Source organism: Salvelinus namaycush, chromosome 8, assembly GCF_016432855.1.
Source record: "Salvelinus namaycush isolate Seneca chromosome 8, SaNama_1.0, whole genome shotgun sequence".
NCBI classification, from domain to species: Eukaryota; Metazoa; Chordata; class Actinopteri; order Salmoniformes; family Salmonidae; genus Salvelinus; species Salvelinus namaycush.
In genome coordinates, this window is record NC_052314.1 from 6,053,713 (window position 1) to 6,080,455 (window position 26,743).

General features: G+C 38.6%; 1 protein-coding gene across 1 annotated transcript; it reads right to left on the reverse strand.

The window, feature by feature from the left end:
* Positions 1-1,535: 1,535 nt before the first annotated feature.
* zgc:101540 (hsFATP2a_ACSVL_like domain-containing protein) lies at positions 1,536-26,291 on the reverse strand. Its single transcript, XM_038999180.1, has 10 exons — positions 25,739-26,291; positions 17,516-17,725; positions 16,135-16,293; positions 15,599-15,723; positions 13,074-13,268; positions 12,833-12,923; positions 12,006-12,204; positions 11,687-11,784; positions 7,113-7,243; positions 1,536-2,270 (listed from the first exon to the last, which is right to left on the reverse strand). Exons 1-10 carry the CDS (start codon positions 26,214-26,216, stop codon positions 2,094-2,096), a joined length of 1,863 nt encoding a protein of 620 aa, XP_038855108.1. The 5' UTR covers positions 26,217-26,291; the 3' UTR covers positions 1,536-2,093.
* Between the last annotated feature and the right edge of the window lie 452 nt (positions 26,292-26,743).

Consider the following 26,743-nt stretch of genomic DNA (forward strand, 5'->3'; position numbering starts at 1 on the left):
CCTAGTTAAATAAAAATATTTTTAAAAGCCTAGTTATATAAAGATTAAATATAATAAATAAAAATATTTTTAAAAGCCTAGTTAAATAAAGATTAAATATAATAAATAAAAATATTTTTAAAAGCCTGTCTCAAAATACAACACTGCCCCTTTAAGACAAAAAAGGTGTTTACCTGACTCGCTTTTCAAAGATGTCTAGAAATGTACACGTTTTGTGCTCTTGTAGGAAGCAATCACTCCACTATTGCTGACTACAAATGATCTATAACTGGGCTAATAACTTACTAACTGGCAAAGGAAATGAACAAAATGTGCACACGTGGCTACATGCAGCTCTCCCTTCGATCTCCTAACAAGCTTATCGTCTCAGGACCACAGCTGTAAACATTCCAGCTCAAAGTGAACGACACAGATCCATATATGGCAAGGGTATTTGCATATAGACATACCGCAGCTCTGATTGGTTATGCCGCATCGGTCTGTGTAAAGTACAGGCCGAGTCTTGCGCAATAGAGCCCTACAACATCTCTTGCGTGGCTTTGTTTCGGTATGTTGCGTTGAAAGTGGCTAATACGATCACAATTGCCACGGTAAAGGGAAACGTTGATTAGTGTTGACAGGGAAAACTCTAGAAAGTTGAGTGAAATACAATATCGTGCTTCTCTCCATGGGCTGATATTTGTCCTGCGTCACGCACAGTTTAGAGGGAACATTGAATAACTCCGGAAAATCTCTGAAATTGTTGCATGTTGCGTTTATATTTTTGTTCCATTTTGTTCCATATGACACACACACACATATATATATATATATATAGGGCAGAAATTTGATGAACTGACTTGTTGCAAAGGTGGCATCCTAAGACGGTGCCACGTTTAAAGTCACTGAGCTCTTCAGTAAGACCATTCCACTGCCAATGTTTGTCACTACAGTCCCTGGTTCAAATCCAGGCTGTATCACTTCTGGCCGTGATTGGGAGTCCCATAGGGCGGTGCACAATTTTCCCAGCGCCGTCCAGGTTTGGCTGGGGTAGGCCGTCATTGTAAATAACAATTTGTTCTTAACTGACTCGTTAAATAAAGGTTACATTAAAAAAATATGTTTTAATCTAGGACCAGATTTACTGTGGCCTGCCTTCAAACCAATCTCATATCCCACTACTTTATGGCTGTTGTAATTACATGTATCAAAACACTAGTCTGCAACCTACAACCTATTAAAGCACAGAACTACAGTATTGACGACACAGCACTTAGATTAAGGCCTCTATTCAATCTGGATCGCTGAAGAGTTACAGATTGTACAATATTCACTTAAAGGTAATTCGAGATTGCGCCGATTTATGGAGCGTTTACCATGAATGCAGTCTCTGCTAACACAGGAACATTGCCTTTAAATTTCAGTAACACTGAACTTCTGCGATACGGATTGAATAGAGCCCTGATATCATAAATCAGGTTTATAGTGCCCTAATATAATAAAACAGGTTATTAGTGTCGTCCACAATCTAGTATAGGAAGAAGACAAGGAAATGATTTGGGTTCATGAAAGTTTTATTAACCATTCAAAAAGTACAATCAATATACTGCACATCAAAATATCAAGTTTGTTTTCAAGCATCTTCAGATGCTGGTACCCTCTACAATATAATGTATAACTAACTGTAAACAATATAAAGTCTCGTTAAGACCAAAACTACATAATTTTAAGCATGATCAGGTTTGTTACAAAATATAATTCAAATCTATTCCCTGAGATTAGTAGACAAAGACAGTGGGTTAGTCTACAGAATCATTATACCATATTATTCCCCCGTGTAATCTGATAACACATGCGACGTTAACAGGAGGACCTTGCTCCAAATACTATTGGAAATCATTTCAAATGCCGGGTGGGATTTGCAGTTTTAGGATTATTCTATTGGTCCGTTAACCCAGGCAAGCTCAATGCGCAGAGAAAAAGTATATGAAATAATCAAATAGTATTTGAAAACCAGGTCTAAACATTAGACATTTAATAATTAATGCAGATTTTGTCAATTAATTAGCTAACATGATTTTTTTCTCCCCATTTTTTTTCTTCACATTTAGATTTTATAACTTAATTTCTCTGGTGTTTATGGAGGAGTATATCTCTTCGGTGAGGGGTACGTAGGTTTTCTTAGCTGGATCTAGGAAGTACAGAGGATCTTGGACAGCAGCTGGGTTGAAGCCCTCTTCCACCAACGTCACTTTCTTCATCTTAAATGTTCCCGTCATCTCGAAGGAGCTCTTAAGTGTTATACATAAGAATATAATTTAAAGATTATTTTTAAGAATATAAACTCAGCAACAACAAAAAAAGAAACGGCCCTTTTTCAAGACCCTGTCTTTCAAAGATAATTTGTAAAAATCCAAATAACTTCACAGATCTTCATTGTAAAGGGTTTAAACACTGTTTCCCATGCTTGTTCAATGAACCATAAACAATTAATGAACAGTCACCTGTGGAACGGTCGTTAAGACACTAACAGCTTACAGACGGGAGGCAATTAAGGTCACAGTTATGAAAACTTAGGACACTAAAGAGGCCTTTCTACTGGCTCTGAAAAACACCAAAAGAAAGATGCCCAGGGTCCCTGCTCATCTGCGTGAACGTGCCTTAGGCATGCTGCAAGGAGGCATGAGGACTGCAGATGTGGCCAGGGCAAGAAATTGCAGTGTCCATACTGTGAGACGCCTAAGACAGCGCTACAGGGAGACAGGACGGACAGCTGATCGTCTTCGCAGTGGCAGACCACGTGTAACAACACCTGCACAGGATCGGTACATTCGAACATCACACCTGCGGAACAGGTACAGGATGGCAACAACAACTGCCCGAGTTACACCAGGAACGCACAATCCCTCCATCAGTGCTCAGACTGTCCGCAATAGGCTGAGAGAGGCTGGACTGAGGGCTTGTAGGCCTGTTGTAAGGCAGGTCCTCAACAGACATCACCGGCAACAACGTCGCCTCTGGGCACAAACCCACCATCGCTGGATCAGACAGGACTGGCAAAAAGTGCTCTTCACTGACGAGTCGATGTTTTGTCTCAACAGGGGTGATGGTCGGATTTGCGTTTATTGTCGAATAAATGGGCGTTACACAGAGGCCTGTACTCTGGAGCGGGATCGATTTGGAGGTGGAAGGTCCATCATAGTCTGGGGCGGTGTGTCACAGCATCATCGGACTGAGCTTGTTGTCATTGCAGGCAATCTCAACGCTGTGCGTTACAGGGAAGACATCCTCCTCCGTCATGTGGTACCGTTCCTGCAGGCTCATCCTGACATGACCCTCCAGCATGACAATGCCACCAGCCATACTGCTCGTTCTGTCTGTGCCCGGATCTCAATCCCATTGAGCACGTCTGGGACCTATTGGATAGGGCTAGGGCCATTCCCCCCAGAAATGTCCGGGAACTTGCAGGTGCCTTGGTGGAAGAGTTGGGTAACATCTCACAGCAAGAACTGGCAAATCTGGTGCAGTCCACGAGGAGGAGATGCACTGCAGTACTAAATGCAGCTGGTGGCCACACCAGATACTGACTGTAACTTTTGATTTTGCCCCCCCCCCCCCCCCCCCCACCCCCCCTTTGTTCAGGGACACATTATTCCATGTCTGTGGAACTTGTTCAGTTTATGTCTCAGTTGTTGAATCTTGTTATGTTCATACAAATATTTACACAAGTTTGCTGAAAATAAACGCAGTTGACAGTGAGGACGTTTCTTTTTTTGCTGAGTTTAAACACACACACACAGAGTGTACAAAACCTTAAGTACATCTTCCTAATATTGAGTTTATTGAAGGTTCTCCCATCTCCACAGAGGAAGCTGGAGCTCTGGCAGAGGGAGCATCGGGTTCTTGGTCACCTCCCTGACCAATGCCCTTCTCTCCGATTGCGCAGTTTGGCTGGGCAGCCAGCTCTAGGAAGTATTGGTCAGGGAGGTGTCCAAGATCCCAATGGTCACTGACAGAGCTCCAGAGTTTCTCTGTGGAGATGGGAGAACCTTTCAGAAGGACAACCATCTCTGCAGCACTCCACCAATCAGGCCTTTATGGTAGAGTGGCCAGATGGAAGCCACTCCTCAGTAAAAGGCACATGAAAGCCTGCTTAGAGTTTGCCAAAAGGCACAGTTGAAGTCGGAAGTTTACATACACTTAGGTTGGAGTCATTAAAACTAGTTTTTAAAACACTCCACAAATTTCTTGTTAACAAACTATAGTTTTGGCAAGTCGGTTAGGACATATACTTTGTGCATGACAAGTCATTTTTCCAACAATTGTTTACAGGCAGATTAATTCACTGTATCATAATTCCAGTGGGTCAGAAGTTTTGGTTGCAAACAAGACATCTTCATGATTAAAATAGGTTTCAGAGTAGATCCCTCTGTGGTACATACGAAGCACACCCACAAACAGCACTGAACTCCTATCAGACACAGTTTTACTACAATAACTGATGCTGGAAAAGCAGCCTGCCATGGTCACGACAGTAAGCGGTCAGTGAGTGGTTGACTGTGCCTTTAAACAGATTGGAACATTCCAGAAAATGATGCCATGGCTTTAGAAGCTTCTGATAGGCTAATTGACATCATTTGAGTCAATTGGAGGTGTCCCTGTGGATGTATTTCAAAGCCTACCTTCAAACTCAGTGCCTCTTTACTTGACATCTTGGGAAAATCAAAAGAAATCAGCCAAGACCTCAGAAAAAAAATTGTAGACCTCCACAAGTCTGGTTCATCCTTGGGAGCAATTTCCAAACGCCTGAAGGTACCACGTTCATCTGTACAAACAATAGTACGCAAGTGTAAACACCATGGGACCACGCAGCCGTCATACCGCTCAGGAAGGAGACGCATTCTGTCTCCTAGAGATGAACGTACTTTGGTGTGACAAGTGCAAATCAATCCCAGAACAACAGCAAAGGACCTTGTGAAGATGCTGGAGGAAACAGGTACAAAAGTATCTATAGCCACAGTAAAACGAGTCCTATATCTAATCAAATCAAATGTATTTATAAAGCCCTTCTTGCATCAGCTGATATCTCAAAGTGCTGTACAGAAATCGACATAACCTGAAAGGCCGCTCAGCAAGGAAGAAGCCACTGCCCCAAAATCGCCATAAAAAAGCCAGACTACGGTTTGCAACTGCACTTGGGGACAAAGATCGTACTTTTTGGAGAAATGTCCTCTGGTCTGATGAAACAAAAATAGAACTGTTTGGCCATGTTTGGAGGAAAAAGGGTGATGCTTGCAAGCTGAAGAACACCATCCCAACCGTGAAGCACAGGGGTGGCAGCATCATGTTGTGGGGGTGCTTTGCTGCAGGAGGGACTGGGAATGCCACTTCACAAAATAGATGAAATCATGAAGAAGGAAAATGATGTGGATATATTGAAGCAACATCAAGACATCAGTCAGGAAGTTAAAGCTTGGTCGCAAATGGGTCTTCCAACTGGACAATGACCCCAAGCATACTTCCAAAGTTGTGGTAAAATGGCTTAAGGACAACAAAGTCAAGGTATTGGAGTGGCCATCACAAAGTCTTGACCTCAATCCTATAGAAAATTTGTGGGCAGAACTGAAAAAGAGTGTGCGAGCAAGGAGGCCTTACAAACCTGACTCAGTTACACCAGCTCTGTCAGGAGGAATGGGCAAAAATTCACCCAACTTATTGTGGGAAGCTTGTGGAAGGCTACCTGAAACGTTTGACCCAAGTTAAACCATTTAAAGGCAATGCTACCAAATACTAATTGAGTGTATGTAAACTTCTGACCCACTGGGAATGTGATGAAAGAAATAAAAGCTGAAATAAATAATTCTCTCTACTATTATGCTGACATTTCACATTCTTAAAATAAAGTGGTGATCCTAACTGACCTAAAACAGGGAATTTTTACTAGGATTAAATGTCAGGAATTGTGAAAAACTGAGTTTAAATGTATTTGGCTAAGGTGTATGTAAACTTCCGACTTCAAATGTACCTAAAGGACTCTCAGAGCATGAGAAACAAGATTATCTGGTCTGATGAAACCGAGATTGAACTCTTTGGCCTGAATGCCAAGCGTCACGTCTGGAGGAAACCTGGCACTATCCCTACGGTGAAGCATGGTGGAGGCAACATCATGCTGTGGGGATGTTTTTCAGCGTCAGGGACTGGGAGACTATTCAGGATCAAGGGAAAGATGAACGGAGCAAAGTACAGAGATCCTTGAAGAAGTCCTGAGTGCTCTGGAGCAGGTTCTCAGACTGGGGTGAAGTTTCACCTTCCAACAGGACAACGACCCTATACACACAGCCAAGACAACGCAGGAGTGGCTTCAGGACAAGTCTCTGAGCCAGAGCCCGGACTTGAACCTGATCGAACATCTCTGGAGAGACCTGAAAATAGCTGTGCAGCGACGTTTCTCATCCAACCTGACAGAGCTTGAGAAGATCTGCAGAGAAGAATGGGAGAAACTCCCCAAATACAGGTGTGCCAAGCTTGTACCGTCGTACCCAAAAAGACACCAGGCTGTAATCGCTGCCAAAGGTGCTTCAACAAAGTACTGAGTAAAGGGTCTGAATACTTATGTAAATGGGATATTTCAGTTTTTTATGTTTAATAAATCTGCAAAACATTATTGATCAAAACCTGCTCCAGAGCACTCAGGACTTCATACTAGGGCGAACATTCTCTCAATTTCGAGTCTCATAGCAAACGGTCTGAATACTTAAATAAGGTATCTGTTTGTTTTTTTAAATAAATTTGCAAAAATTTCTAAACTTGCTTTGTCATAATGGGGCTTTGTGTGTTGATTGATGATAAAAAAATGTTTTATTTAATCCATTTTAAAATAAGGCTGTAACGTAACAAAATGTGGAAAAAGTGAAGGTCTGAATACTTTCCGAATGCACTGTAAACAGTATACAAGTATATTTTAAGAGCTGAGTATACTTCAAGACAACAGATTTTTTCAACTTGAATGACAGAGGTGTTAAAAGAAAATTTCAATAGTAAAAGACCTTGATAGTTACACTGACTTAAAATCATGATAACAAACAAAGCTGATTAAACAACATGATTAAAAAGCGACGTCGGGTAAAGCTCACCTGTATTCTAATGAAGCGCGGTCTTGCGTAAGCAGGGAGGTAGCTGGCTACCTGGCTGAAGGTGCTGGCGCCGTCAAACTCTTTCCCTTCTTCTACCTTCACAGCAGCCATTCCAATCCTCCCCTCATGACCTGGAGAGAGACAATATTCAGCCTACATTTTTGTATTTTATTTAACCTTCATTTAACTAGGCAAGTCAGTTAAGAACAAATTCTTATTTACAATGACGGGCTAACCCGGACGACGCTGGGCCAATTGTGCGCCGCCCTATGGTTCCTCCCAATCACGGCCGGTTGTGATACAGCCCCGGAATCGAACCATGGTCTGAAGTGACGCCTCTAGCACTGAGATGCAGTGCCTTGGACCGCTGCGCCACTCGGAAGCCCACATACCAAATGCCACCCCATGTAGGGCACCCAGAGCCCTATAGGCCCTTGACAGAAGTAGTGCTCTCTATAGGGAATAGGGTGCATTTGGGATGCATCATCAGAGTCATGAGAAGTCTGTTGTATGTGTACGGATGTGAAGTCTGTTGTACGTGTAGTCTATTGTACGTGTAGTCTGGTGTACGTGTAGTCTATTGTACGTGTAGTCTGGTGTACGTGTAGTCTATTGTACGTGTAGTCTGGTGTATGTGTACGGATGTGTAGTCTGTTGTATGTGTAGTCTATTGTACGTGTAGTCTGTTGTATGTGTAGTCTGTTGTACGTGTAGTCTATTGTACGTGTAGTCTGTTGTATGTGTAGTCTGTTGTACGTGTAGTCTATTGTACGTGTAGTCTGGTGTACGTGTAGTCTATTGTACGTGTAGTCTGTTATACATGTAGTCTGTTGTACGTGTAGTCTATTGTATGTGTAGTCTATTGTACGTGTAGTCTATTGTACGTGTAGTCTGGTGTACGTGTAGTCTATTGTACGTGTAGTCTGGTGTACGTGTAGTCTATTGTACGTGTAGTCTGGTGTATGTGTACGGATGTGTAGTCTGTTGTATGTGTAGTCTATTGTACGTGTAGTCTGTTGTATGTGTAGTCTGTTGTACGTGTAGTCTATTGTACGTGTAGTCTGTTGTATGTGTAGTCTGTTGTACGTGTAGTCTGTTATACATGTAGTCTGTTGTATGTGTAGTCAGTTGAATGTGTAGTCTAGTGTACGTGTAGTCTATTGTATATGTAGTCTATTGTATGTGTAGTATATTTTATGTGTAGTCTGTTGTATGTGTAGTCTATTGTATGTGTAGTATATTGTATATGCAGTCTATTGTATGTGTACAGATGTGTAGTCTGTTGAATGTGTAGTCTATTGTATGTGTACGGATGTGTAGTATATTGTATGTGTAGTATATGGTATGTGTAGTATATGGTATGTGTAGTATATGGTATGTGTAGTATATTGTATGTGTACGGATGTGTAGTATATTGTATGTGTTTGTATGTGTATGGATGTGTAGCATATTGTATGTGTAGTATATTGTATGTGTAGTCTATTGTATGTGTAGTCTGTTGTATGTGTACGGATGTGTAGTCTGTTGTATGTGTAGTCTGTTGTATGTGTAGTCTGTTGTATGTGTAGTCTGTTGTATGTGTAGTCTGTTGTATGTGTAGTCTGTTGTATGTGTACGGATGTGTAGTCTGTTGTATGTGTAGTCTGTTGTATGTGTAGTATATTGTATGTGTAGTCTATTGTATGTGTAGTCTGTTGTATGTGTAGTCTATTGTATGTGTAGTCTGTTGTATGTGTACGGATGTGTAGTCTGTTGTATGTGTAGTCTGTTGTATGTGTAGTCTGTTGTATGTGTAGTCTGTTGTATGTGTAGTCTATTGTATATGTAGTCTGGTGTATGTGTAGTCTGTTGTATGTGTAGTCTATTGTATGTGTAGTCTGTTGTATGTGTACGGATGTGTAGTCTGTTGTATGTGTAGTCTATTGTATGTGTAGTATATGGTATGTGTAGTCTGTTGTATGTGTTTGTATGTGTAGTCTGTTGTATGTGTTTGTATGTGTAGTCTGTTGTATGTGTACGGATGTGTAGTATATTGTATGTGTAGTATATGGTATGTGTAGTCTGTTGTATGTGTTTGTATGTGTATGGATGTGTAGCATATTGTATGTGTAGTATATTGTACGTGTAGTATATTGTACATGTACGGATGAGTAGTCTATTGTATGAGTGTACGGATGAGCAGTCTGTTGTACGTGTACGGATGAGCAGTCTGTTGTACGTGTACGGATGAGCAGTCTGTTGTACGTGTACGGATGAGCAGTCTGTTGTACGTGTACGGATGAGCAGTCTGTTGTACGTGTACGGATGAGCAGTCTGTTGTACGTGTACGGATGAGCAGTCTGTTGTACGTGTACGGATGAGCAGTCTGTTGTACGTGTACGGATGAGCAGTCTGTTGTACGTGTACGGATGAGCAGTCTGTTGTACGTGTACGGATGAGCAGTCTGTTGTACGTGTACGGATGAGCAGTCTGTTGTACGTGTACGGATGAGCAGCCGATTGTCTTTAATTTTATAGTCTCCTACTAGCGAATAGCTAACTTATCTAGAGCCAAATCTACTGTGTTTAAATTAATTCCTACCCTATAAACTAAAACGATTATAATTTAGAACGACTGTAAGCCCTATATTTGTTTGCCAGGAAACACAATTCTTATAATAACCCATAATACATATTGTAAATAATAACCTATAGTACATGTTGTAAGTAATAACCTATAGTACATGTTGTATGTAATAACCTATAATACATGTTGTATGTAATAACCTATAATACATGTTGTAAGTAATAACCTATAATACATGTTGTAAATAATAACCTATAGTACATATTGTAAGTAATAACCCATAATACATGTTGTATGTAATAACCTATAATACATGTTGTAAGTAATAACCCATAATACATATTGTAAGTAATAACATATAATCTAAGCAATAACCTATAGATGTTGTAAGTAATAACCTATAAATGTTGTAAGTAATAACCTATAAATGTTGTAAGTAATAACCCATAATACATGTTGTAAGTAATAACCCATAATACATGGTGTAAGTAATAACCTATAATACATATTGTAAGTAATAACCTATAGATGTTGTAAGTAATAACCCATAATACATATTGTAAGTAATAACCTATATATGTTGTAAGTAATAACCTATAATACATATTGTAAGTAATAACCCATAATACATATTGTAAGTAATAACCCATAATACATATTGTAAGTAATAACCCATAATACATATTGTAAGTAATAACCTATAATACATATTGTAAGTAATAACCCATAATACATATTGTAAGTAATAACCCATAATACATATTGTAAGTAATAACCCATAATACATATTGTAAGTAATAACCCATAATACATATTGTAAGTAATAACCCATAATACATATTGTAAGTAATAACCTATAATACATGGTGTAAGTAATAACCCATAATACATATTGTAAGTAATAACCTATAATACATATTGTAAGTAATAACCTGTAAATGTTGTAAGTAATAACCTATAAATGTTGTAAGTAATAACCCATAATACATGGTGTAAGTAATAACCTATAATACATGGTGTAAGTAATAACCTATAATACATATTGTAAGTAATAACCTATAGATGTTGTAAGTAATAACCTATAATACATATTGTAAGTAATAACCTATAAATGGTGTAAGTAATAGCCTATAAATGTTGTAAGTAATAACCCATAATAATGTAAGTAATAACCCATAATACATGTTGTAAGTAATAACCCATAATACATGGTGTAAGTAATAACCTATAATACATATTGTAAGTAATAGCCTATAAATGTTGTAAGTAATAACCTATAAATGTTGTAAGTAATAACCCATAATACATATTGCAAGTAATAACCCATAATACATAATGTAAGCAATAACCTATAGATGTTGTAAGTAATAACCTATAAATGTTGTAAGTAATAACCTATAAATGTTGTAAGTATTAACCTATAAATGCTGTAAGTAATAACCCATAATAATGTAAGTAATAACCTATAATACATATTGTAAGTAATAACCTATAATACATATTGTAAGTAATAACCTATAAATGTTGTAAGTAATAACCCATAATACATATTGTAAGTAATAACCCATAATACATATTGTAAGTAATAACCCATAATACAGATCGTAAGTAATAACCCATAATACATATTGTAAGTAAAAACACATATTGTAATAACCTATAATACAAGTTGTAAGTAATAACCTATAAATATTGCAAGTAATAACCTATAAATATTGTAAGTAATAACCTATAAATGTTGTAAGTAATAACCTATAAATGCTGTAAGTAATAACCCATAATAATGTAAGTAATAACCTATAATACAGATTGTAAGTAATAACCTATAATGTAAGTAATAACCTATAGTACATGTTGTAAGTAATAACCCATAATAATGTAAGTAATAACCTATAATATAAGTAATAACCTATAGTACATGTTGTAAGTAATAATACATGGTGTAAGTAATAACCTATAATTTAGTAGCTGTTAACAACCTAAATCTGACCATATAGATTCATATTTACCTTCAACTTTCACGCCATATACATTAGCCTCCACGATGCAGTCCACCATTGTGAGGATATCTGCCACTTCAGTTGTAGCAACATTCTCGCCTTTCCACCTGAAATAACAAAAACATTTCCATGTTGGTCAACCCCAAGAGATGTTTGACAGCCCCAAGAGATGTGTAATTCGAACCCTGAGTGACATACTGTGTAGGGTTGGAAAATTCTGATACCTTTACCAAAATTCCCAGGTTTCCAGATTTCCTGATTATTTCCTTCTGATTTTCCAACTGTCATTTCTAGAAAACCTGGGAATTTTGTCAACCGTACTGCCTACCTGAAAGTGTCACCAACCCGATCCTGAAACTGAACAAAGTTTTGTTCATCGATCCTCAACAGGTCTCCAGTGTTGAAGTACAGGTCACCTGTCTGTAAGACGTCTCTCAGTCTCTTCTTCTCTGTCTGCTGGTCGTTACCAGCATAACCAACAAAGGGAGATCTCTTGGTTATCTTTCCAACCAAAAGTCCAGCCTCACCTAAAAAAAAGGAAGATGGGGATAATGATGCTGATGCTCCCAATATTTATTTTAAGAACTATGTATCAAGCGACTAAGGAGCACTGATCTGGGATCTGATCTGGGATCCCCCCCCCCCCCCCCCCCCCCCCCCCCAAATGTAAACGTATGCATTGTTATTTAAGAACTGACCATAAAGTAGTCCTATTGAGACGTGTGATACACACAGCTCCAGGTTCTTAATTTGGAAAGACGACATTGGGTCATACTTTACCCAATGTTGTTCTGTCGACAATATAAAGCAGGACCCAATCCATGTCACAGAGTGTCCAAAGCTAGACAGTTCACAGTTGGTGGGTAAATAGAGTGTTGGTCAACTAGAAAATCTAATTTAGTGAAGAAACTACGGCCCTGTACAGAAAGCAGTTGCAACATAATGCTGCTCCCAAATTCACCCCCCTTTTCTCAACTTTGTACCGTCAACAATATGAAGCAATGACTTGGAACCCAATCCACGGTCACAGTCTGCCTTAAACTAAAGTAACTTTGATAGACATCGTATTACAAAACAGAGTGTCCAAACCTAGACAGTTCACAGATTCTATGTCAGTGGGGTAAAAGTCAACATCAATAAATAAAAAAAAGGTACCTTTCATTGCTTGGATACACAGACCCTTTGAGTTCCTAACAGGTTCCTCCTTCTCAATGTCAAATTTGATCAAAGTATAGGGGAAAAGTCTCTGAAAGTGAAACACAATTACAAAAAATATATATATATTTTCTGTTAAGGAGGCACATCATTTACACATCAGGTAGTGATTTGAATCCATATGTGATCCCACGTGTAGTTATCCTGGGTTAAATTGTGTTGGGGTCAGATCTCTACCTACCCTGTGGAGAAAGTTGACTCGTCCAACCACTCCGATCTTGCTGGTGTAGTTGATGAAGCCGATGTTGCCCTCGGTGGCGGCGTACAGTTCCCTGACAGCGACGTCTCCAAAACGATTCAGAAACTCTCTCCAGATGTCTGAACGGACCCCGTTGCCGATGGCAATACGCACTTTATGGTCCTTCTCGTTGTCTTTCTGAAAATAGAAACGGGCACGAAGATCGATTTGTGAAATGATATTCTACTCAATAGACACAGTGGTCAGAAAAGATCCATTACAGGGTGGTGAAGCGTTTCGAATATGTTTTCTCCAATTAAAAGCAGTTAAATTGAACTTTGCTAGGTCATCTGAGTTTTTATAACAGACCTAAGGCAATACGGTGGCTGTAACATTAAAATAAAAACTGTAATCGTACAGTATTATGCTGGAGTTACTACATATACTAAATACGTGGAATTTAGCAGACACTCTTATTTTATTTATTTTTTATTTCACCTATATTTCACCAGGCAAGTCAGTTAAGAACAAATTCTTATTTATAATGACAGCCTACTCCGGCCAAACCCGGACGACACTGGGTTAATTGTGCGCCGCCCTATTGGACTCCATCACGGCCGGTTGTGATACAGCCTGGAATCGAACTAATGAGATGCAGTGCCTTAGACCGCTGTGCCACTCGGGAGCCCTACAGTAGTGCAGTAGTAACTTTGATAGACATCGTATTGTAAACACACACACACACACACACACACACACAAACACAGAGTGTCCAAAGCTAGACAGTTCACAGTTGGCAGGTACACTACCGGTCAAAGGTTTTAGAACACCTACTCATTAAAGGGTTTTTCTTTATTTGTACTATTTTCTACATTGTAGAATAATAGTGAAGACATCAAAACTATGAAATAACACATATGGAATCACATAGTAAGCAAAAAAGTGTTTATCAAATCTAAATATATTTTATATTTGAGATTCTTCAAATAGCCACCCTTTGCCTTGATGATAGCTTTGTACACACTTGGCATTCTCTCAACCAGCTTCACCTGGAATGCTTTTCCAACAGTCTTGAAGGAGTTCCCATAAATGCTGAGCACTTGTTGGCTGCTTTTCCTTCACTCTGCTGTCCAACTCATCCCAAACCATCTCAATTGGGTTGAGGTCGGGTGATTGTGGAGGCCAGGTTATCTGATGCAGCACTCCATCACTCTCCTTCTTGGTAAAAATAGCCCTTACACAGCCTGGAAGTGTGTTGAGTCATTGTCCTGTTGAAAAACAAATGATAGTCCCACTAAGCCCAAACCAGATGTGATGGCGTATCGCTGCAGAATGCTGTGGTAGCCATGCTGGTTAAGTGTGCCTTGAATTCAAAATAAATCACAGACAGTGTCACCAGCAAAGCACCCCCACACCATCACACCTCCTCCTCCATGCTTTATGGTGGGAAATACACATGCGGAGATCATCCGTCCACCCACACTGAGTCTCACAAAGACATGGCGGTTGGAACCAAAATGTTCAAATTTGGACTCCAGACCAAAGGACAAATTTCCACAGGTCTAATGTCCATTGCTCATGTTTCTTGGCCTAAGCAAGTCTCTTCTTCTTATTGGTGTCCTTTAGTAGTGGTTTCTTTGCAGCAATTCGACCATGAAGGCCTGATACATGCAGTCTCCTCTGAACAGTGGATGTTGAGATGTGTCTGTTACTTGAACTCTGTGAAGCAGTTATTTGGGCTGCAATCTGAGGCTGGTAACTCTAATGAACTTATCCTCTGCAGCAGAGGTAACTCTGGATCTTCCTTTCCTGTGGCGGTCCTCATGAGAGCCAGTTTCATCATAACGCTTGATGGTTTTTGCGACTGCACTTTCAAAGTTCTTGAAATGTTCCATATTGACTGACCTTCATGTCTTAAAGTAATGATGACTGTTGTTTCTCTTTGCTTATTTGAGCTGTTCTTGCCATAATATGGACTTTGTATTTTACCAAATAGGGCTATCTTCTGCATACCTTGTCACAACACAACTGATTGGCTCAAACGCATTAAGGAAAGAAATTCCACAAATTAACTTTTAACAAGGCACACCTGTTAATTGGTGGCTACTTTGAAGAATCTCAAATATAAAATATATTTTGATTTGTTTAACACTTTTTTTTGGTTACTACATGATTCCATATGTGTTATTTCATAGTTTCGATGTCTTCAGTATTATTCTACAATGTAGAAAATAGTAAAAAATAAAGAAAAACCCTTGAATGTTAGGGGTTCTAAAACTTTTGACCGGTAGTGTAAATCAAGGGTCGGTCAACAGAAATCTAATTTAGTGAAGAAACTACGGCCCTGTACAGAAAGCAGTTGCAACATAATGCTGCTCCCAAATTCACCCCCTTTTCTCAACGTTGGGAAACATTTTCGTACTGGTCCCCCGTGGGAAAATCGAACCCATAACCCCTGGCATTGCAAGCGTCATACTCTACCAACTGAGCCACACAAGGATCGGTGTCCTAGACGAGGTGTCCTTTACCATGGGTGTGTTGCAGAGGTATCTCATGGTCTCTCCGATGTACTGCATCACTGTTACATTATGTCTCCTACAGTCCTCCCAGAACTGAGACGCTGAAAACCTCCTCCTCAGAACTACTGTTATGCCTGGTACAGGAGACAGATGATGTCACAGACTGGGTATTTCATCAAAACTTCCTCCTCAGAACTACTGTTATGCCTGGTAGAGGAGACAGATGATGTCACAGACTGGGTATTTCATCATATATCCTGATTAACTTACACCATCTTGTTTAGACATGTTTTAAAAGTAGACCAAAGTCATCTTTTCACTGTGCAACACGATACGTGTCGAACGCCCTTTGTGTCCTACTAAACTACTAATGTATCTAATGGCTTCGTTCAGCATGCAATACACTCTGTTCAGATATCTATAGAGTATGACTCAATTCTGTATGGTTTATTTGACTAGGGGGCAGATACAAACACATTGACATGTTAAATAAACAAATCTGACAACTCATTCCTAGCATTTCAAAATAAGAGTCATAACATTACCCCTCTCGATGGCCCCAGTGAGTCCGATGAGGAAGCCGGCGCTGTGATAGAGAGGCAGGTTGATATAGAACACATCCTGGGATGTCACTCCTGAGACGGCTTGGATAAAGGACGCAGTCCACACCCTCTCCTGGGTCACCAGAGCCGCTTTAGGTAGACCTACAGTCAGATAGGACAGTGGGTTAACTATAGACAATAGGTAGACCTACAGTCAGATAGGACAGTAGACAAGGACAGGTAGATAGGACAGTCAGACAATAGACACAGTGCATTGAATGACGTATGCATAACAAATCCTACCCCCAGGAAACAATTCAATAGGTATAAGCAAATAAAATCCTTCTTTCAGATTTACATGAAGTGCCTACATCCAAATTCATCCATTAGGGGACTAGGAGCCCTTTCCGGAAACCATCCCCAGCTCCTTCCAGTCCTAGTCCCAGGGCTGGAAGGAATGGTACCAGTGGTTCTTGAGGTATAGAAGAGGACTGAGGTGGAGAGGAGGACTGAGGTTCTTACCAGTGGTTCCTGAGGTGTAGAGGAGGACTGAGGTTCTTACCAGTGGTCTCTGAGGTGTAGAGGAGGACTGAGGTTCTTACCAGTGGTTCCTGAGGTGTAGAGGAGGACTGAGTTGTAGAGGAGGACTGAGGTTCTTACCAGTGGTCTCTGAGGTGTAGAGGAGGACTGAGTTGTAGAGGAGGACTGAGGTTCTTACCAGTGGTTCCTGAGGTGTAGAGGAGGACTGAGTTGTAGAGGAGGACTGAGGTTCTTACCAGTGGTTCCTGAGGTGTAGAGGAGGACTGAGGTTCTTACCAGTGGTCTCTGAGGTGTAGAGGAGGACTGAGTTGTAGAGGAGGAGTGAGGTTCTTACCAGTGGTTCCTGAGGTGTAGAGGAGGACTGAGGTGTAGAAGAGGACTGAGTTGTAAAGGAGGACTGAGGTTCTTACCAGTGGTTCCTGAGCTGCAGAGGAGGACTGAGGTTCTTACCAGTGGTTCCTGAGCTGTAGAGGAGGACTGAGGTTCTTACCAGTGGTTCCTGAGGTGTAGAGGACTGAGGTTCTTACCAGTGGTTCCTGAGCTGTAGAGGAGGACTGAGGTTCTTACCAGTGGTCCCTGAGGTGTGGAGGAGGACTGAGGTTCTCACCAGTGGTTCCTGAGGTGTAGAGGAGGACTGAGGTTCTCACCAGTGGTCCCTGAGGTGTAGAGGAGGACTGAGGTTCTTACCAGTGGTTCCTGAGCTGTAGAGGAGGACTGAGGTTCTTACCAGTGGTCCCTGAGGTGTAGAGGACTGAGGTTCTCACCAGGGGTTCCTGAGGTGTAGAGGAGGACTGCGGTTCTTACCAGGGGTTCCTGAGGTGTAGAGGTGGACTGATGTTCTTACCAGTGGTCCCTGACGTGTAGATGTAGAGCGCAGGGCTCTTGCTGGTGATGTTGGCCCTGAGGTCAGCTGACAGGGGAGTGTCTGAAGCCTGGGTGATATGTTCTGAGAGGGGGTTGATGCCTTCTACACTGCACTCCTCTGACAGGAGGTACACAGAGATACCCCGCTGTTTAAGTGTAGGGAGAACCTCCTCCACTGCCTCTTTCAGCTCTGTGGGATAGAGGGAAGGCGAAAGGGAGAGAGAGAGACAGGGAGAGACAGACAGAGGGAGACACAGATGTAGAGAGAGACACAGAGAGAGAGAGACAGGCAGGCAGGTGATGTTAGTCTCAACTCCTTAGACCAGGTTCCCCACCTGGTGGCCTGCAGGTGATTTTATTTGGCTCCCCAAGTTTTCTGAGATGTTTTTTGTTTTGTTGGACATAAAATACTAACAATACCAGCAAATCAGCTTCAAGTGATTTTAATTTTGGAAATCTGTTCCAATATGTTTCCTTTCATAATAGAGATATATATATGATTGTATACAGATGTAAGCAAGGTTTGAAATAATGTTTTAGTCAAATATATATTTGGGCTTCTTCCAGTCAACTTGCAGTCTACAAATTATTAGTAATTATGTTCAGGTCCTCCATTGAGAAATGCTACACATGGAGCCTGGGGGTTCTACACTACATTCCAGAACATTCTATGTCTTGCTGTCAGCCCCTCAGAAGATCAACCTTGAGCGACGTGCCACATGGGGCTTATGTTATATTGCTAATAGAATACATTCCTAGTAGAATACATTGCTAGTAGAATACATTGCTTATAGAATACAGTATTAAACATTCCAATAGAATACATTGCTAGTAGAATACATTGCTAGAAGAATACATTGCTAGTAGAATACATTCCTAGTAGAGTACATTCCTTGTAGAATACATTGCTAGTAGAATACATTGCTTATAGAATACAGTATTAAACATTCCAATAGAATACATTGCTAGTAGAATACATTCCTAGTAAAATACATTCCTAGTAAAATACATTCCTAGTAGAATACATTGCTAGTAGAATACATTGCTAGTAGAATACAGTATTAAACATTCCAATAAAATACATTCCTAGTAGAATACATTGCTAGTAGAATACATTGCTTATAGAATACAGTATTAAACATTCCAATAGAATACATTGCTAGTAGAATACATTGCTTATAGAATACAGTATTAAACATTCCAATAGAATACATTGCTAGTAGAATACATTGCTTATAGAATACATTCCTAGTAGAATACATTCCTAGTAGAATACATTGCTTATAGAATACAGTTTTAAACATTCCAATAGAATACATTCCTAGTAGAATACATTGCTAGTAGAATACATTGCTAGTAGAATACATTGCTAGTAGAATACATTGCTAGTAGAATACAGTATTAAACATTCCAATAGAATACATTGCTAATAGAATACATTGCTAGTAGAATACATTGCTAGTAGAATACATTATTAAACATTCCGATAGAATACATTGCTAGTAGAATACAGTATTAAACATTCCAATAGAATACATTGCTAATAGAATACATTGCTAGTAGAATACAGTATTAAACATTCCAGTAGAATACATTGCTAATAGAATACATTGCTAGTAGAATACAGTATTAAACATTGCTAGTAGAATACATTGCTAGTTGTCACGGCAGCCTTCCCTCTCTTCACTAAAAGAGGGGGTGAAACAGGGATCGGACCAACACGCAGCGTAGCCAGTGCTCAACATGTTTAATTAAACAAAAAAACAGTGAACACTTACAACGAACAAAAAATAACAAAGTGTGGCAAACCGAAACAGTCCTATCTGGTGCAGAACACAAACACAGAGACAGGAAACAACCACCCACAATCCCCAACACAAAACAAGCCACCTATATATGATTCTCAATCAGGGACAACGATTGACAGCTGTCTCTGATTGAGAACCATATTAGGCTGGACACAGAAACAGACAAACTAGACACACAACATAGAATTCCCACCCAGCTCACGTCCTGACCAACACTAAACAAGCAAAACACATAAGAACTATGGTCAGGACGTGACACTAGTAGAATACATTCCTAGTAGAATACATTGCTAGTAGAATACATTGCTAGTAGAATACATGGCTAATAGAATACATTCCTAGTAGAATATATTGCTAGTAGAATACATTGCTTATAGAATACAGTATTAAACATTCCAATAGAATACATTGCTAATAGAATACATTCCTAGTAGAATACATTGCTAGTAGAATACATTGCTAGTAGAATACATTGCTAGTAGAATACATTGCTAGTAGAATACATTCCTAGTAGAATACATTGCTAGTAGAATACATTGCTAGTAGAATACATTGCTAGTAGAATACATTCCTAGTAGAATACATTGCTAATAGAATACATTGCTAATAGAATACATTCCTAGTAGAATACATTCCTAGTAGAATACATTGCTTATAGAATACAGTATTAAACATTCCAATAGAATACATTGCTAGTAGAATACATTGCTAGTAGAATACATTGCTTATAGAATACAGTATTAAACATTCCAATAGAATACATTGCTAGTAGAATACATTGCTTATAGAATACAGTATTAAACATTCCAATAGAATACATTGCTAGTAGAATACATTGCTTATAGAATACATTCCTAGTAGAATACATTCCTAGTAGAATACATTGCTTATAGAATACAGTTTTAAACATTCCAATAGAATACATTCCTAGTAGAATACATTGCTAGTAGAATACATTGCTAGTAGAATACATTGCTAGTAGAATACATTGCTAGTAGAATACAGTATTAAACATTCCAATAGAATACATTGCTAATAGAATACATTGCTAGTAGAATACATTGCTAGTAGAATACATTATTAAACATTCCGATAGAATACATTGCTAGTAGAATACAGTATTAAACATTCCAATAGAATACATTGCTAATAGAATACATTGCTAGTAGAATACAGTATTAAACATTCCAGTAGAATACATTGCTAATAGAATACATTGCTAGTAGAATACAGTATTAAACATTGCTAGTAGAATACATTGCTAGTTGTCACGGCAGCCTTCCCTCTCTTCACTAAAAGAGGGGGTGAAACAGGGATCGGACCAACACGCAGCGTAGCCAGTGCTCAACATGTTTAATTAAACAAAAAAACAGTGAACACTTACAACGAACAAAAAATAACAAAGTGTGGCAAACCGAAACAGTCCTATCTGGTGCAGAACACAAACACAGAGACAGGAAACAACCACCCACAATCCCCAACACAAAACAAGCCACCTATATATGATTCTCAATCAGGGACAACGATTGACAGCTGTCTCTGATTGAGAACCATATTAGGCTGGACACAGAAACAGACAAACTAGACACACAACATAGAATTCCCACCCAGCTCACGTCCTGACCAACACTAAACAAGCAAAACACATAAGAACTATGGTCAGGACGTGACACTAGTAGAATACATTCCTAGTAGAATACATTGCTAGTAGAATACATTGCTAGTAGAATACATGGCTAATAGAATACATTCCTAGTAGAATATATTGCTAGTAGAATACATTGCTTATAGAATACAGTATTAAACATTCCAATAGAATACATTGCTAATAGAATACATTCCTAGTAGAATACATTGCTAGTAGAATACATTGCTAGTAGAATACATTGCTAGTAGAATACATTGCTAGTAGAATACATTCCTAGTAGAATACATTGCTAGTAGAATACATTGCTAGTAGAATACATTGCTAGTAGAATACATTCCTAGTAGAATACATTGCTAATAGAATACATTGCTAATAGAATACATTCCTAGTAGAATACATTCCTAGTAGAATACATTGCTTATAGAATACAGTATTAAACATTCCAATAGAATACATTGCTAGTAGAATACATTGCTTAACGAATACAGTATTAAACATTCCAATAGAATACATTGCTAGTAGAATACATTGCTAGTAGAATACATTGCTAGTAGAATACATTGCTAGTAGAATACAGTATTAAACATTCCAATAGAATACATTGCTAGTAGAATACATTGCTAGTAGAATACATTGCTAGTAGAATACATTGCTTATAGAATACAGTATTAAACATTCCAATAGAATACATTGCTAATAGAATACATTGCTAGTAGAATACAGTATTAAACATTCCAATAGAATACATTGCTAATAGAATACATTGCTAGTAGAATACAGTATTAAACATTCCAATAGAATACATTGCTAATAGAATACATTGCTAGTAGAATACAGTATTAAACATTCCTAGTAGAATACATTGCTAGTAGAATACATTGCTAGTAGAATACATTCCTAGTAGAATACATTGCTAGTAGAATACATTGCTAGTAGAATACATTGCTAGTAGAATACATTGCTAATAGAATACATTGCTAGTAGAATACATTGCTTATAGAATACAGTATTAAACATTCCAATAGAATACATTCCTAGTAGAATACATTGCTAGTAGAATACATTGCTAGTAGAATACATTGCTAGTAGAATACATTGCTAGTAGAATACATTGCTAATAGAATACATTCCTAGTAGAATACATTGCTAGTAGAATACATTGCTAGTAGAATACATTCCTAGTAGAATACATTGCTAATAGAATACATTCCTAGTAGAATACATTCCTAGTAGAATACATTGCTTATAGAATACAGTATTAAACATTCCAATAGAATACATTGCTAGTAGAATACATTCCTAGTAGAATACAGTATTAAACATTCCAATAGAATACATTGCTAGTAGAATACATTGCTAGTAGAATACATTGCTTATAGAATACCGTATTAAACATTCCAATAGAATACACTGCTAGTAGAATACATTGCTAGTAGAATACATTGCTAGTAGAATACATTGCTAGTAGAATACATTGCTAGTAGAATACATTGCTAGTAGAATACATTCCTAGTAGAATACATTGCTTATAGAATACAGTATTAAACATTCCAATAGAATACATTGCTAATAGAATACATTCCTAGTAGAATACATTGCTAGTAGAATACATTCCCAGTAGAATACATAGCTAGTAGAATACATTGCTTATAGAATACAGTATTAAACATTCCAATAGAATACATTGCTAGTAGAATACATTGCTAGTAGAATACATTGCTAGTAGAATACATTGCTAGTAGAATACATTCCTAGTAGAATACATTGCTAGTAGAATACATTCCTAGTAGAATACATTGCTAATAGAATACATTCCTAGTAGAATACATTGCTAGTAGAATACATTGCTAGTAGAATACAGTATTAAACATTCCAATAGAATACATTCCTAGTAGAATACATTGCTAGTAGAATACATTGCTTATAGAATACCGTATTAAACATTCCAATAGAACACATTCCCAGTAGAATACATTCCTAATAGACTGGCCAAACCTAGGCATGCATAGCTCACCGCATGATCCTCAAACCAAAGACTGGTCAAACATTTGTTTCTAAAAGTGAATTCATTATTATGTCATTCTTAAAAATAAAAAAAAATACAGCCTAAATTTGAAATGTAAAGGCCTGTTGTTGAAGTGCTGTTGCTGATGAGTTGTTGAAATCCTGAGCGCTCCTGCCAGACTGTAGCGTGTCTCAAATGCTTCACAATTTATTTATTAAAATAATAATAATAATGATAATAATAATAACAATGATAATGATAATAATAACAATAATAATAACAACGATAACAATAATAACAATGATAATGATAATAATAACAATAATGACAATAATAATAACGTAATAACAATAAAAAATAATAACAATGATAATGACAATAATAATAATAACAATAACGATAATATACTAATAACATCAACAATATAACCCAAATAATCTGTTTTCGTTCCTTCTTCCTAGGCTACCTGGCTTGCTCCTGACTGATTTAGAGTTAGTATGTTGTTTAATAGCCAGTTGAAATGTTTAACATTAATTGATAGTGACAGAATCACACATTACTTCCCACGCAGTACATTTTTTGTGTCCTCCGCTATAGAAGGTTGTAGCGCAGCCCTATCATAGAGACAAACCAAAGATATCGGAGTCACGTCTTTCCATTTTACAGCTTGTTTCTAGTCCTGGTTTTAACTTAACACACCAAGCCCTTCACTCACTGACACCGATATATTTAAGGAGTACATGGTGACTGAAGGAATTGGCTGAAAAATCTATGGATAGAGAATATAATTTTGTCTGTCAAACAAATAGGCCTACTACCTCTTATTGCTTGAATAGGAGGAAATAGGTTCCAACACAAACAACTCTTATTGTTAGTAGCTTAAAAGTCAAATTAAGACTTTAAATCTTTAGGATTTCTAGAATTAGCCTACTTTCAGCACCCATGCGCTGTCCATCTCCACGGTTGCCACTTCATAGTAATGTCAATTATATCCGTGCTAATTCTATGTACATATTTTCCAAATTGAATCCAATTAAATTACTTAGAATAATGTTGACTGCAAACTGGTTCAAGTTAACATATTTAGCAAACTGCGCCACTCGGGAGCCCCCAGTGAAAAGCTAAAAAAAAACATTTGACACACCCCCGAACCTATAGCCAGCTTTTAGATTTACCATTCCAAATGACATGATCCTCCCCCGGACGAAATGTTAAAATACTAAACCCTCCCAACTAACTGGAATTGAAAAATTATGACCCTCCCCCATTTTCCTCGGGGTAAAAAAATGTGTACATTTCGACCACTCCCTAACTGTAACTCAGGCAAATAGCCTACACGCCAATTGCTTTTGAGAACGGGCAGAAAAGTTTACTTCAATACTTGGGAGGCAAAAAGGACAATATCGGAGTTTAATTCAATCAGAGAAAATCTGAGAAATGGAGAGTTGATTTAGTTAACAGGTAAAAAGAAGTTGATAGCCTACTGTTCAGATGGGTTAAATGGAAACTGAACTCTGGACACTGACTGTAGGTCTTATAACCTCTCACATAGCCTTAATATTAACTCATGCAGAATTAAACATTTCTTGCAGTAAAATTATACATCAAACGTAATAAATGTTTACTCGGGAACAGGAGTGGAGAAATCTTATTTATTTCAGCATCTGGAGAATATAAACGCTCAGATACTGTCTGTAGTAGAGGTGCTATCTTTAAACGCAGTATTTTAAGCCACATAAAATATACATCCAAGCCGAACTGAAAATGTATCAGAAACATGTTGGGTCGTTTTGTCAAAGTTTTATATTTCCCCAATCCCTAAACATATTTTCTCCGCGAAAGTTGACAGAAAATGTTACCGATGTCAATTAGATCACAGTTTTCCTTCTATTAATCTGGTGAGCAAGGGCTTGTTTAATCTTCTATGGCAACATACTGTATAATGACAGAAGAGAAGTTGACTAACAAATAGCCTACACAAATGTCGGAAATTATAAGCAGAAACATATATAGTCAGACAGAAGAAAGACAAAATCCTGCACCCCTTGCAAAAAAAATCGCTACGGCGTCTTTGACTAGCCTAAAGCGCATTTTCTATATTAGTGGTTAAAGGCCTCAGATTTTCACTTTATCTCATTTAGTCAGGCGGTTGTGGATGGGGTTATTAGCTACCGCTACTGCGAGCGGTTGTGGGTGGGTTATTAGCTACCGCTACTGCGAGCGGTTGTGGGTGAACAAGCTGCTATTGCGAACACATTTCTGATTTCAAGTAGTTTACAGTGAGAGGCAGTCTTACTAATGGAACACACTAGTATAATGATTGCTGTTTAGGGTTTTTTAAATATAAACTGTAGGCCTACCCCTAGACTAGGACCTAGTAGTCTAGAAACACATGCATCCCAACCTTAAGGTTTTCACTAGTTACCTCAGCTCTAAAGTCAAAATTGGCCATATGTTTTTTTTTGGTCTTAATTGAAGGTTAGTCATAAGGTTAACAGTGTGGTAAGGTTAGGTTTCAAATTATATTTTTAATAAGAGAAATTGTAGAAATATGCGGAGTTTAGCCATAATTATGGTTTTGTGGCCATGGTTACTAGTGACAAACCGACCCTATCCTTTACCTACGCGTGTGTGTCGTGAACAACATTAGCGTGAGCAAACAGTGGAATAGTAGGGTCGCCTTCAAAATAAAAGTCCCACATTGAAACTGATGCAAACTGATGAATATAGTGGAATCCTTACCTGCCGCCGCGATGATCACTTTGGCCCCACAGCATGAGAAACAGTGTAGCAGAGATTTTGACCGTATGTTGAAGTTTAGCAGAGCGGTTGCACAGCCCAGTTTGGCCAGGCCCAGCCAAATACACGCGTAAGAGGGTTCGTTCCCCATAAAGAGAGCTACCGTGTCCCCCTCTTTTAGATTAGCGTGAGTCTTCAATGCTCTGGCAACCTTGTTGCTCTGCTTATCCACCTCGATGTAAGAATGGGATGTCCCCTCAAAATGCAGGAACGTTTTATTCGGTTGTTTCTTTACCGTGTCCAAAAAGCAGTCCAAAATGCTATAGAAAGGTTTTTTCTTTTTGTATTTTTGCAGCCTGATTCCAAGTTTGATTGCTTTGAAGATATATGAACAGTCTTGGCCAAAGTATGGATCGAATACCGTTTTCAGAAGAAACGGCAAAACAGCCAATCCGGCTATGATTGTAAGCCAAATGTACATCTTGCAGCTGCGGGTTACAGACGCTTGTGCCGCGGAGAATTAAAAGGTTGTAGACCTACCTCCAAAAAACGGAACGTTATAAAGTAACAAATGGGTGGCAAAGTTCAATCCGGAATCCCGACCTCGCATAACAAGCAGCCCTAGTGCAGTGGGCGGTGTACATGTTCTCCCTAATTCCTCCCCCTGTGGGATGCCAGATTGAGTTTTTTGAACATTTAACTGATATTTCACATGAACAAAAAAATAAAAAAGTATCTGATATGATCAAGAATTCTGTACCTATGGCTCAAAATAAAATAAACAGCTGATAATCATTAATAGTATATATAGTGATACTCGTCTGTTATTGGCAAGCAGCTGGAAATTACATTTACAAACGTCATTCAATACAGAAAGAATATGGCAACCAATGCCCTGTAACAACCTTTGAGCGAGCCTAGTGGGCGGGCACATCACCCAACCAGTAGTTCAGCACTGATTGGATAAGACTTATGAAAGACCCTTGTGAAAGGAACACTCGAGTTGTG

What these genes read in the sequence shown, in the direction of transcription:
- zgc:101540 (XM_038999180.1), bottom strand. Translation starts at nt 26,216, where the DNA reads ATGTACATTTGGCTTACAATCATAGCCGGATTGGCTGTTTTGCCGTTT. An exon ending in AGTGATCATCGCGGCGGCAG is followed by an intron (nt 17,726 to 25,738) that starts GTAAGGATTCCA and finishes TCTATCCCACAG; the next exon opens with AGCTGAAAGAGGCAGTGGAG. An exon ending in ACCTCTGCAACACACCCATG is followed by an intron (nt 13,269 to 15,598) that starts GTAAAGGACACC and finishes TTCTATTTTCAG; the next exon opens with AAAGACAACGAGAAGGACCA.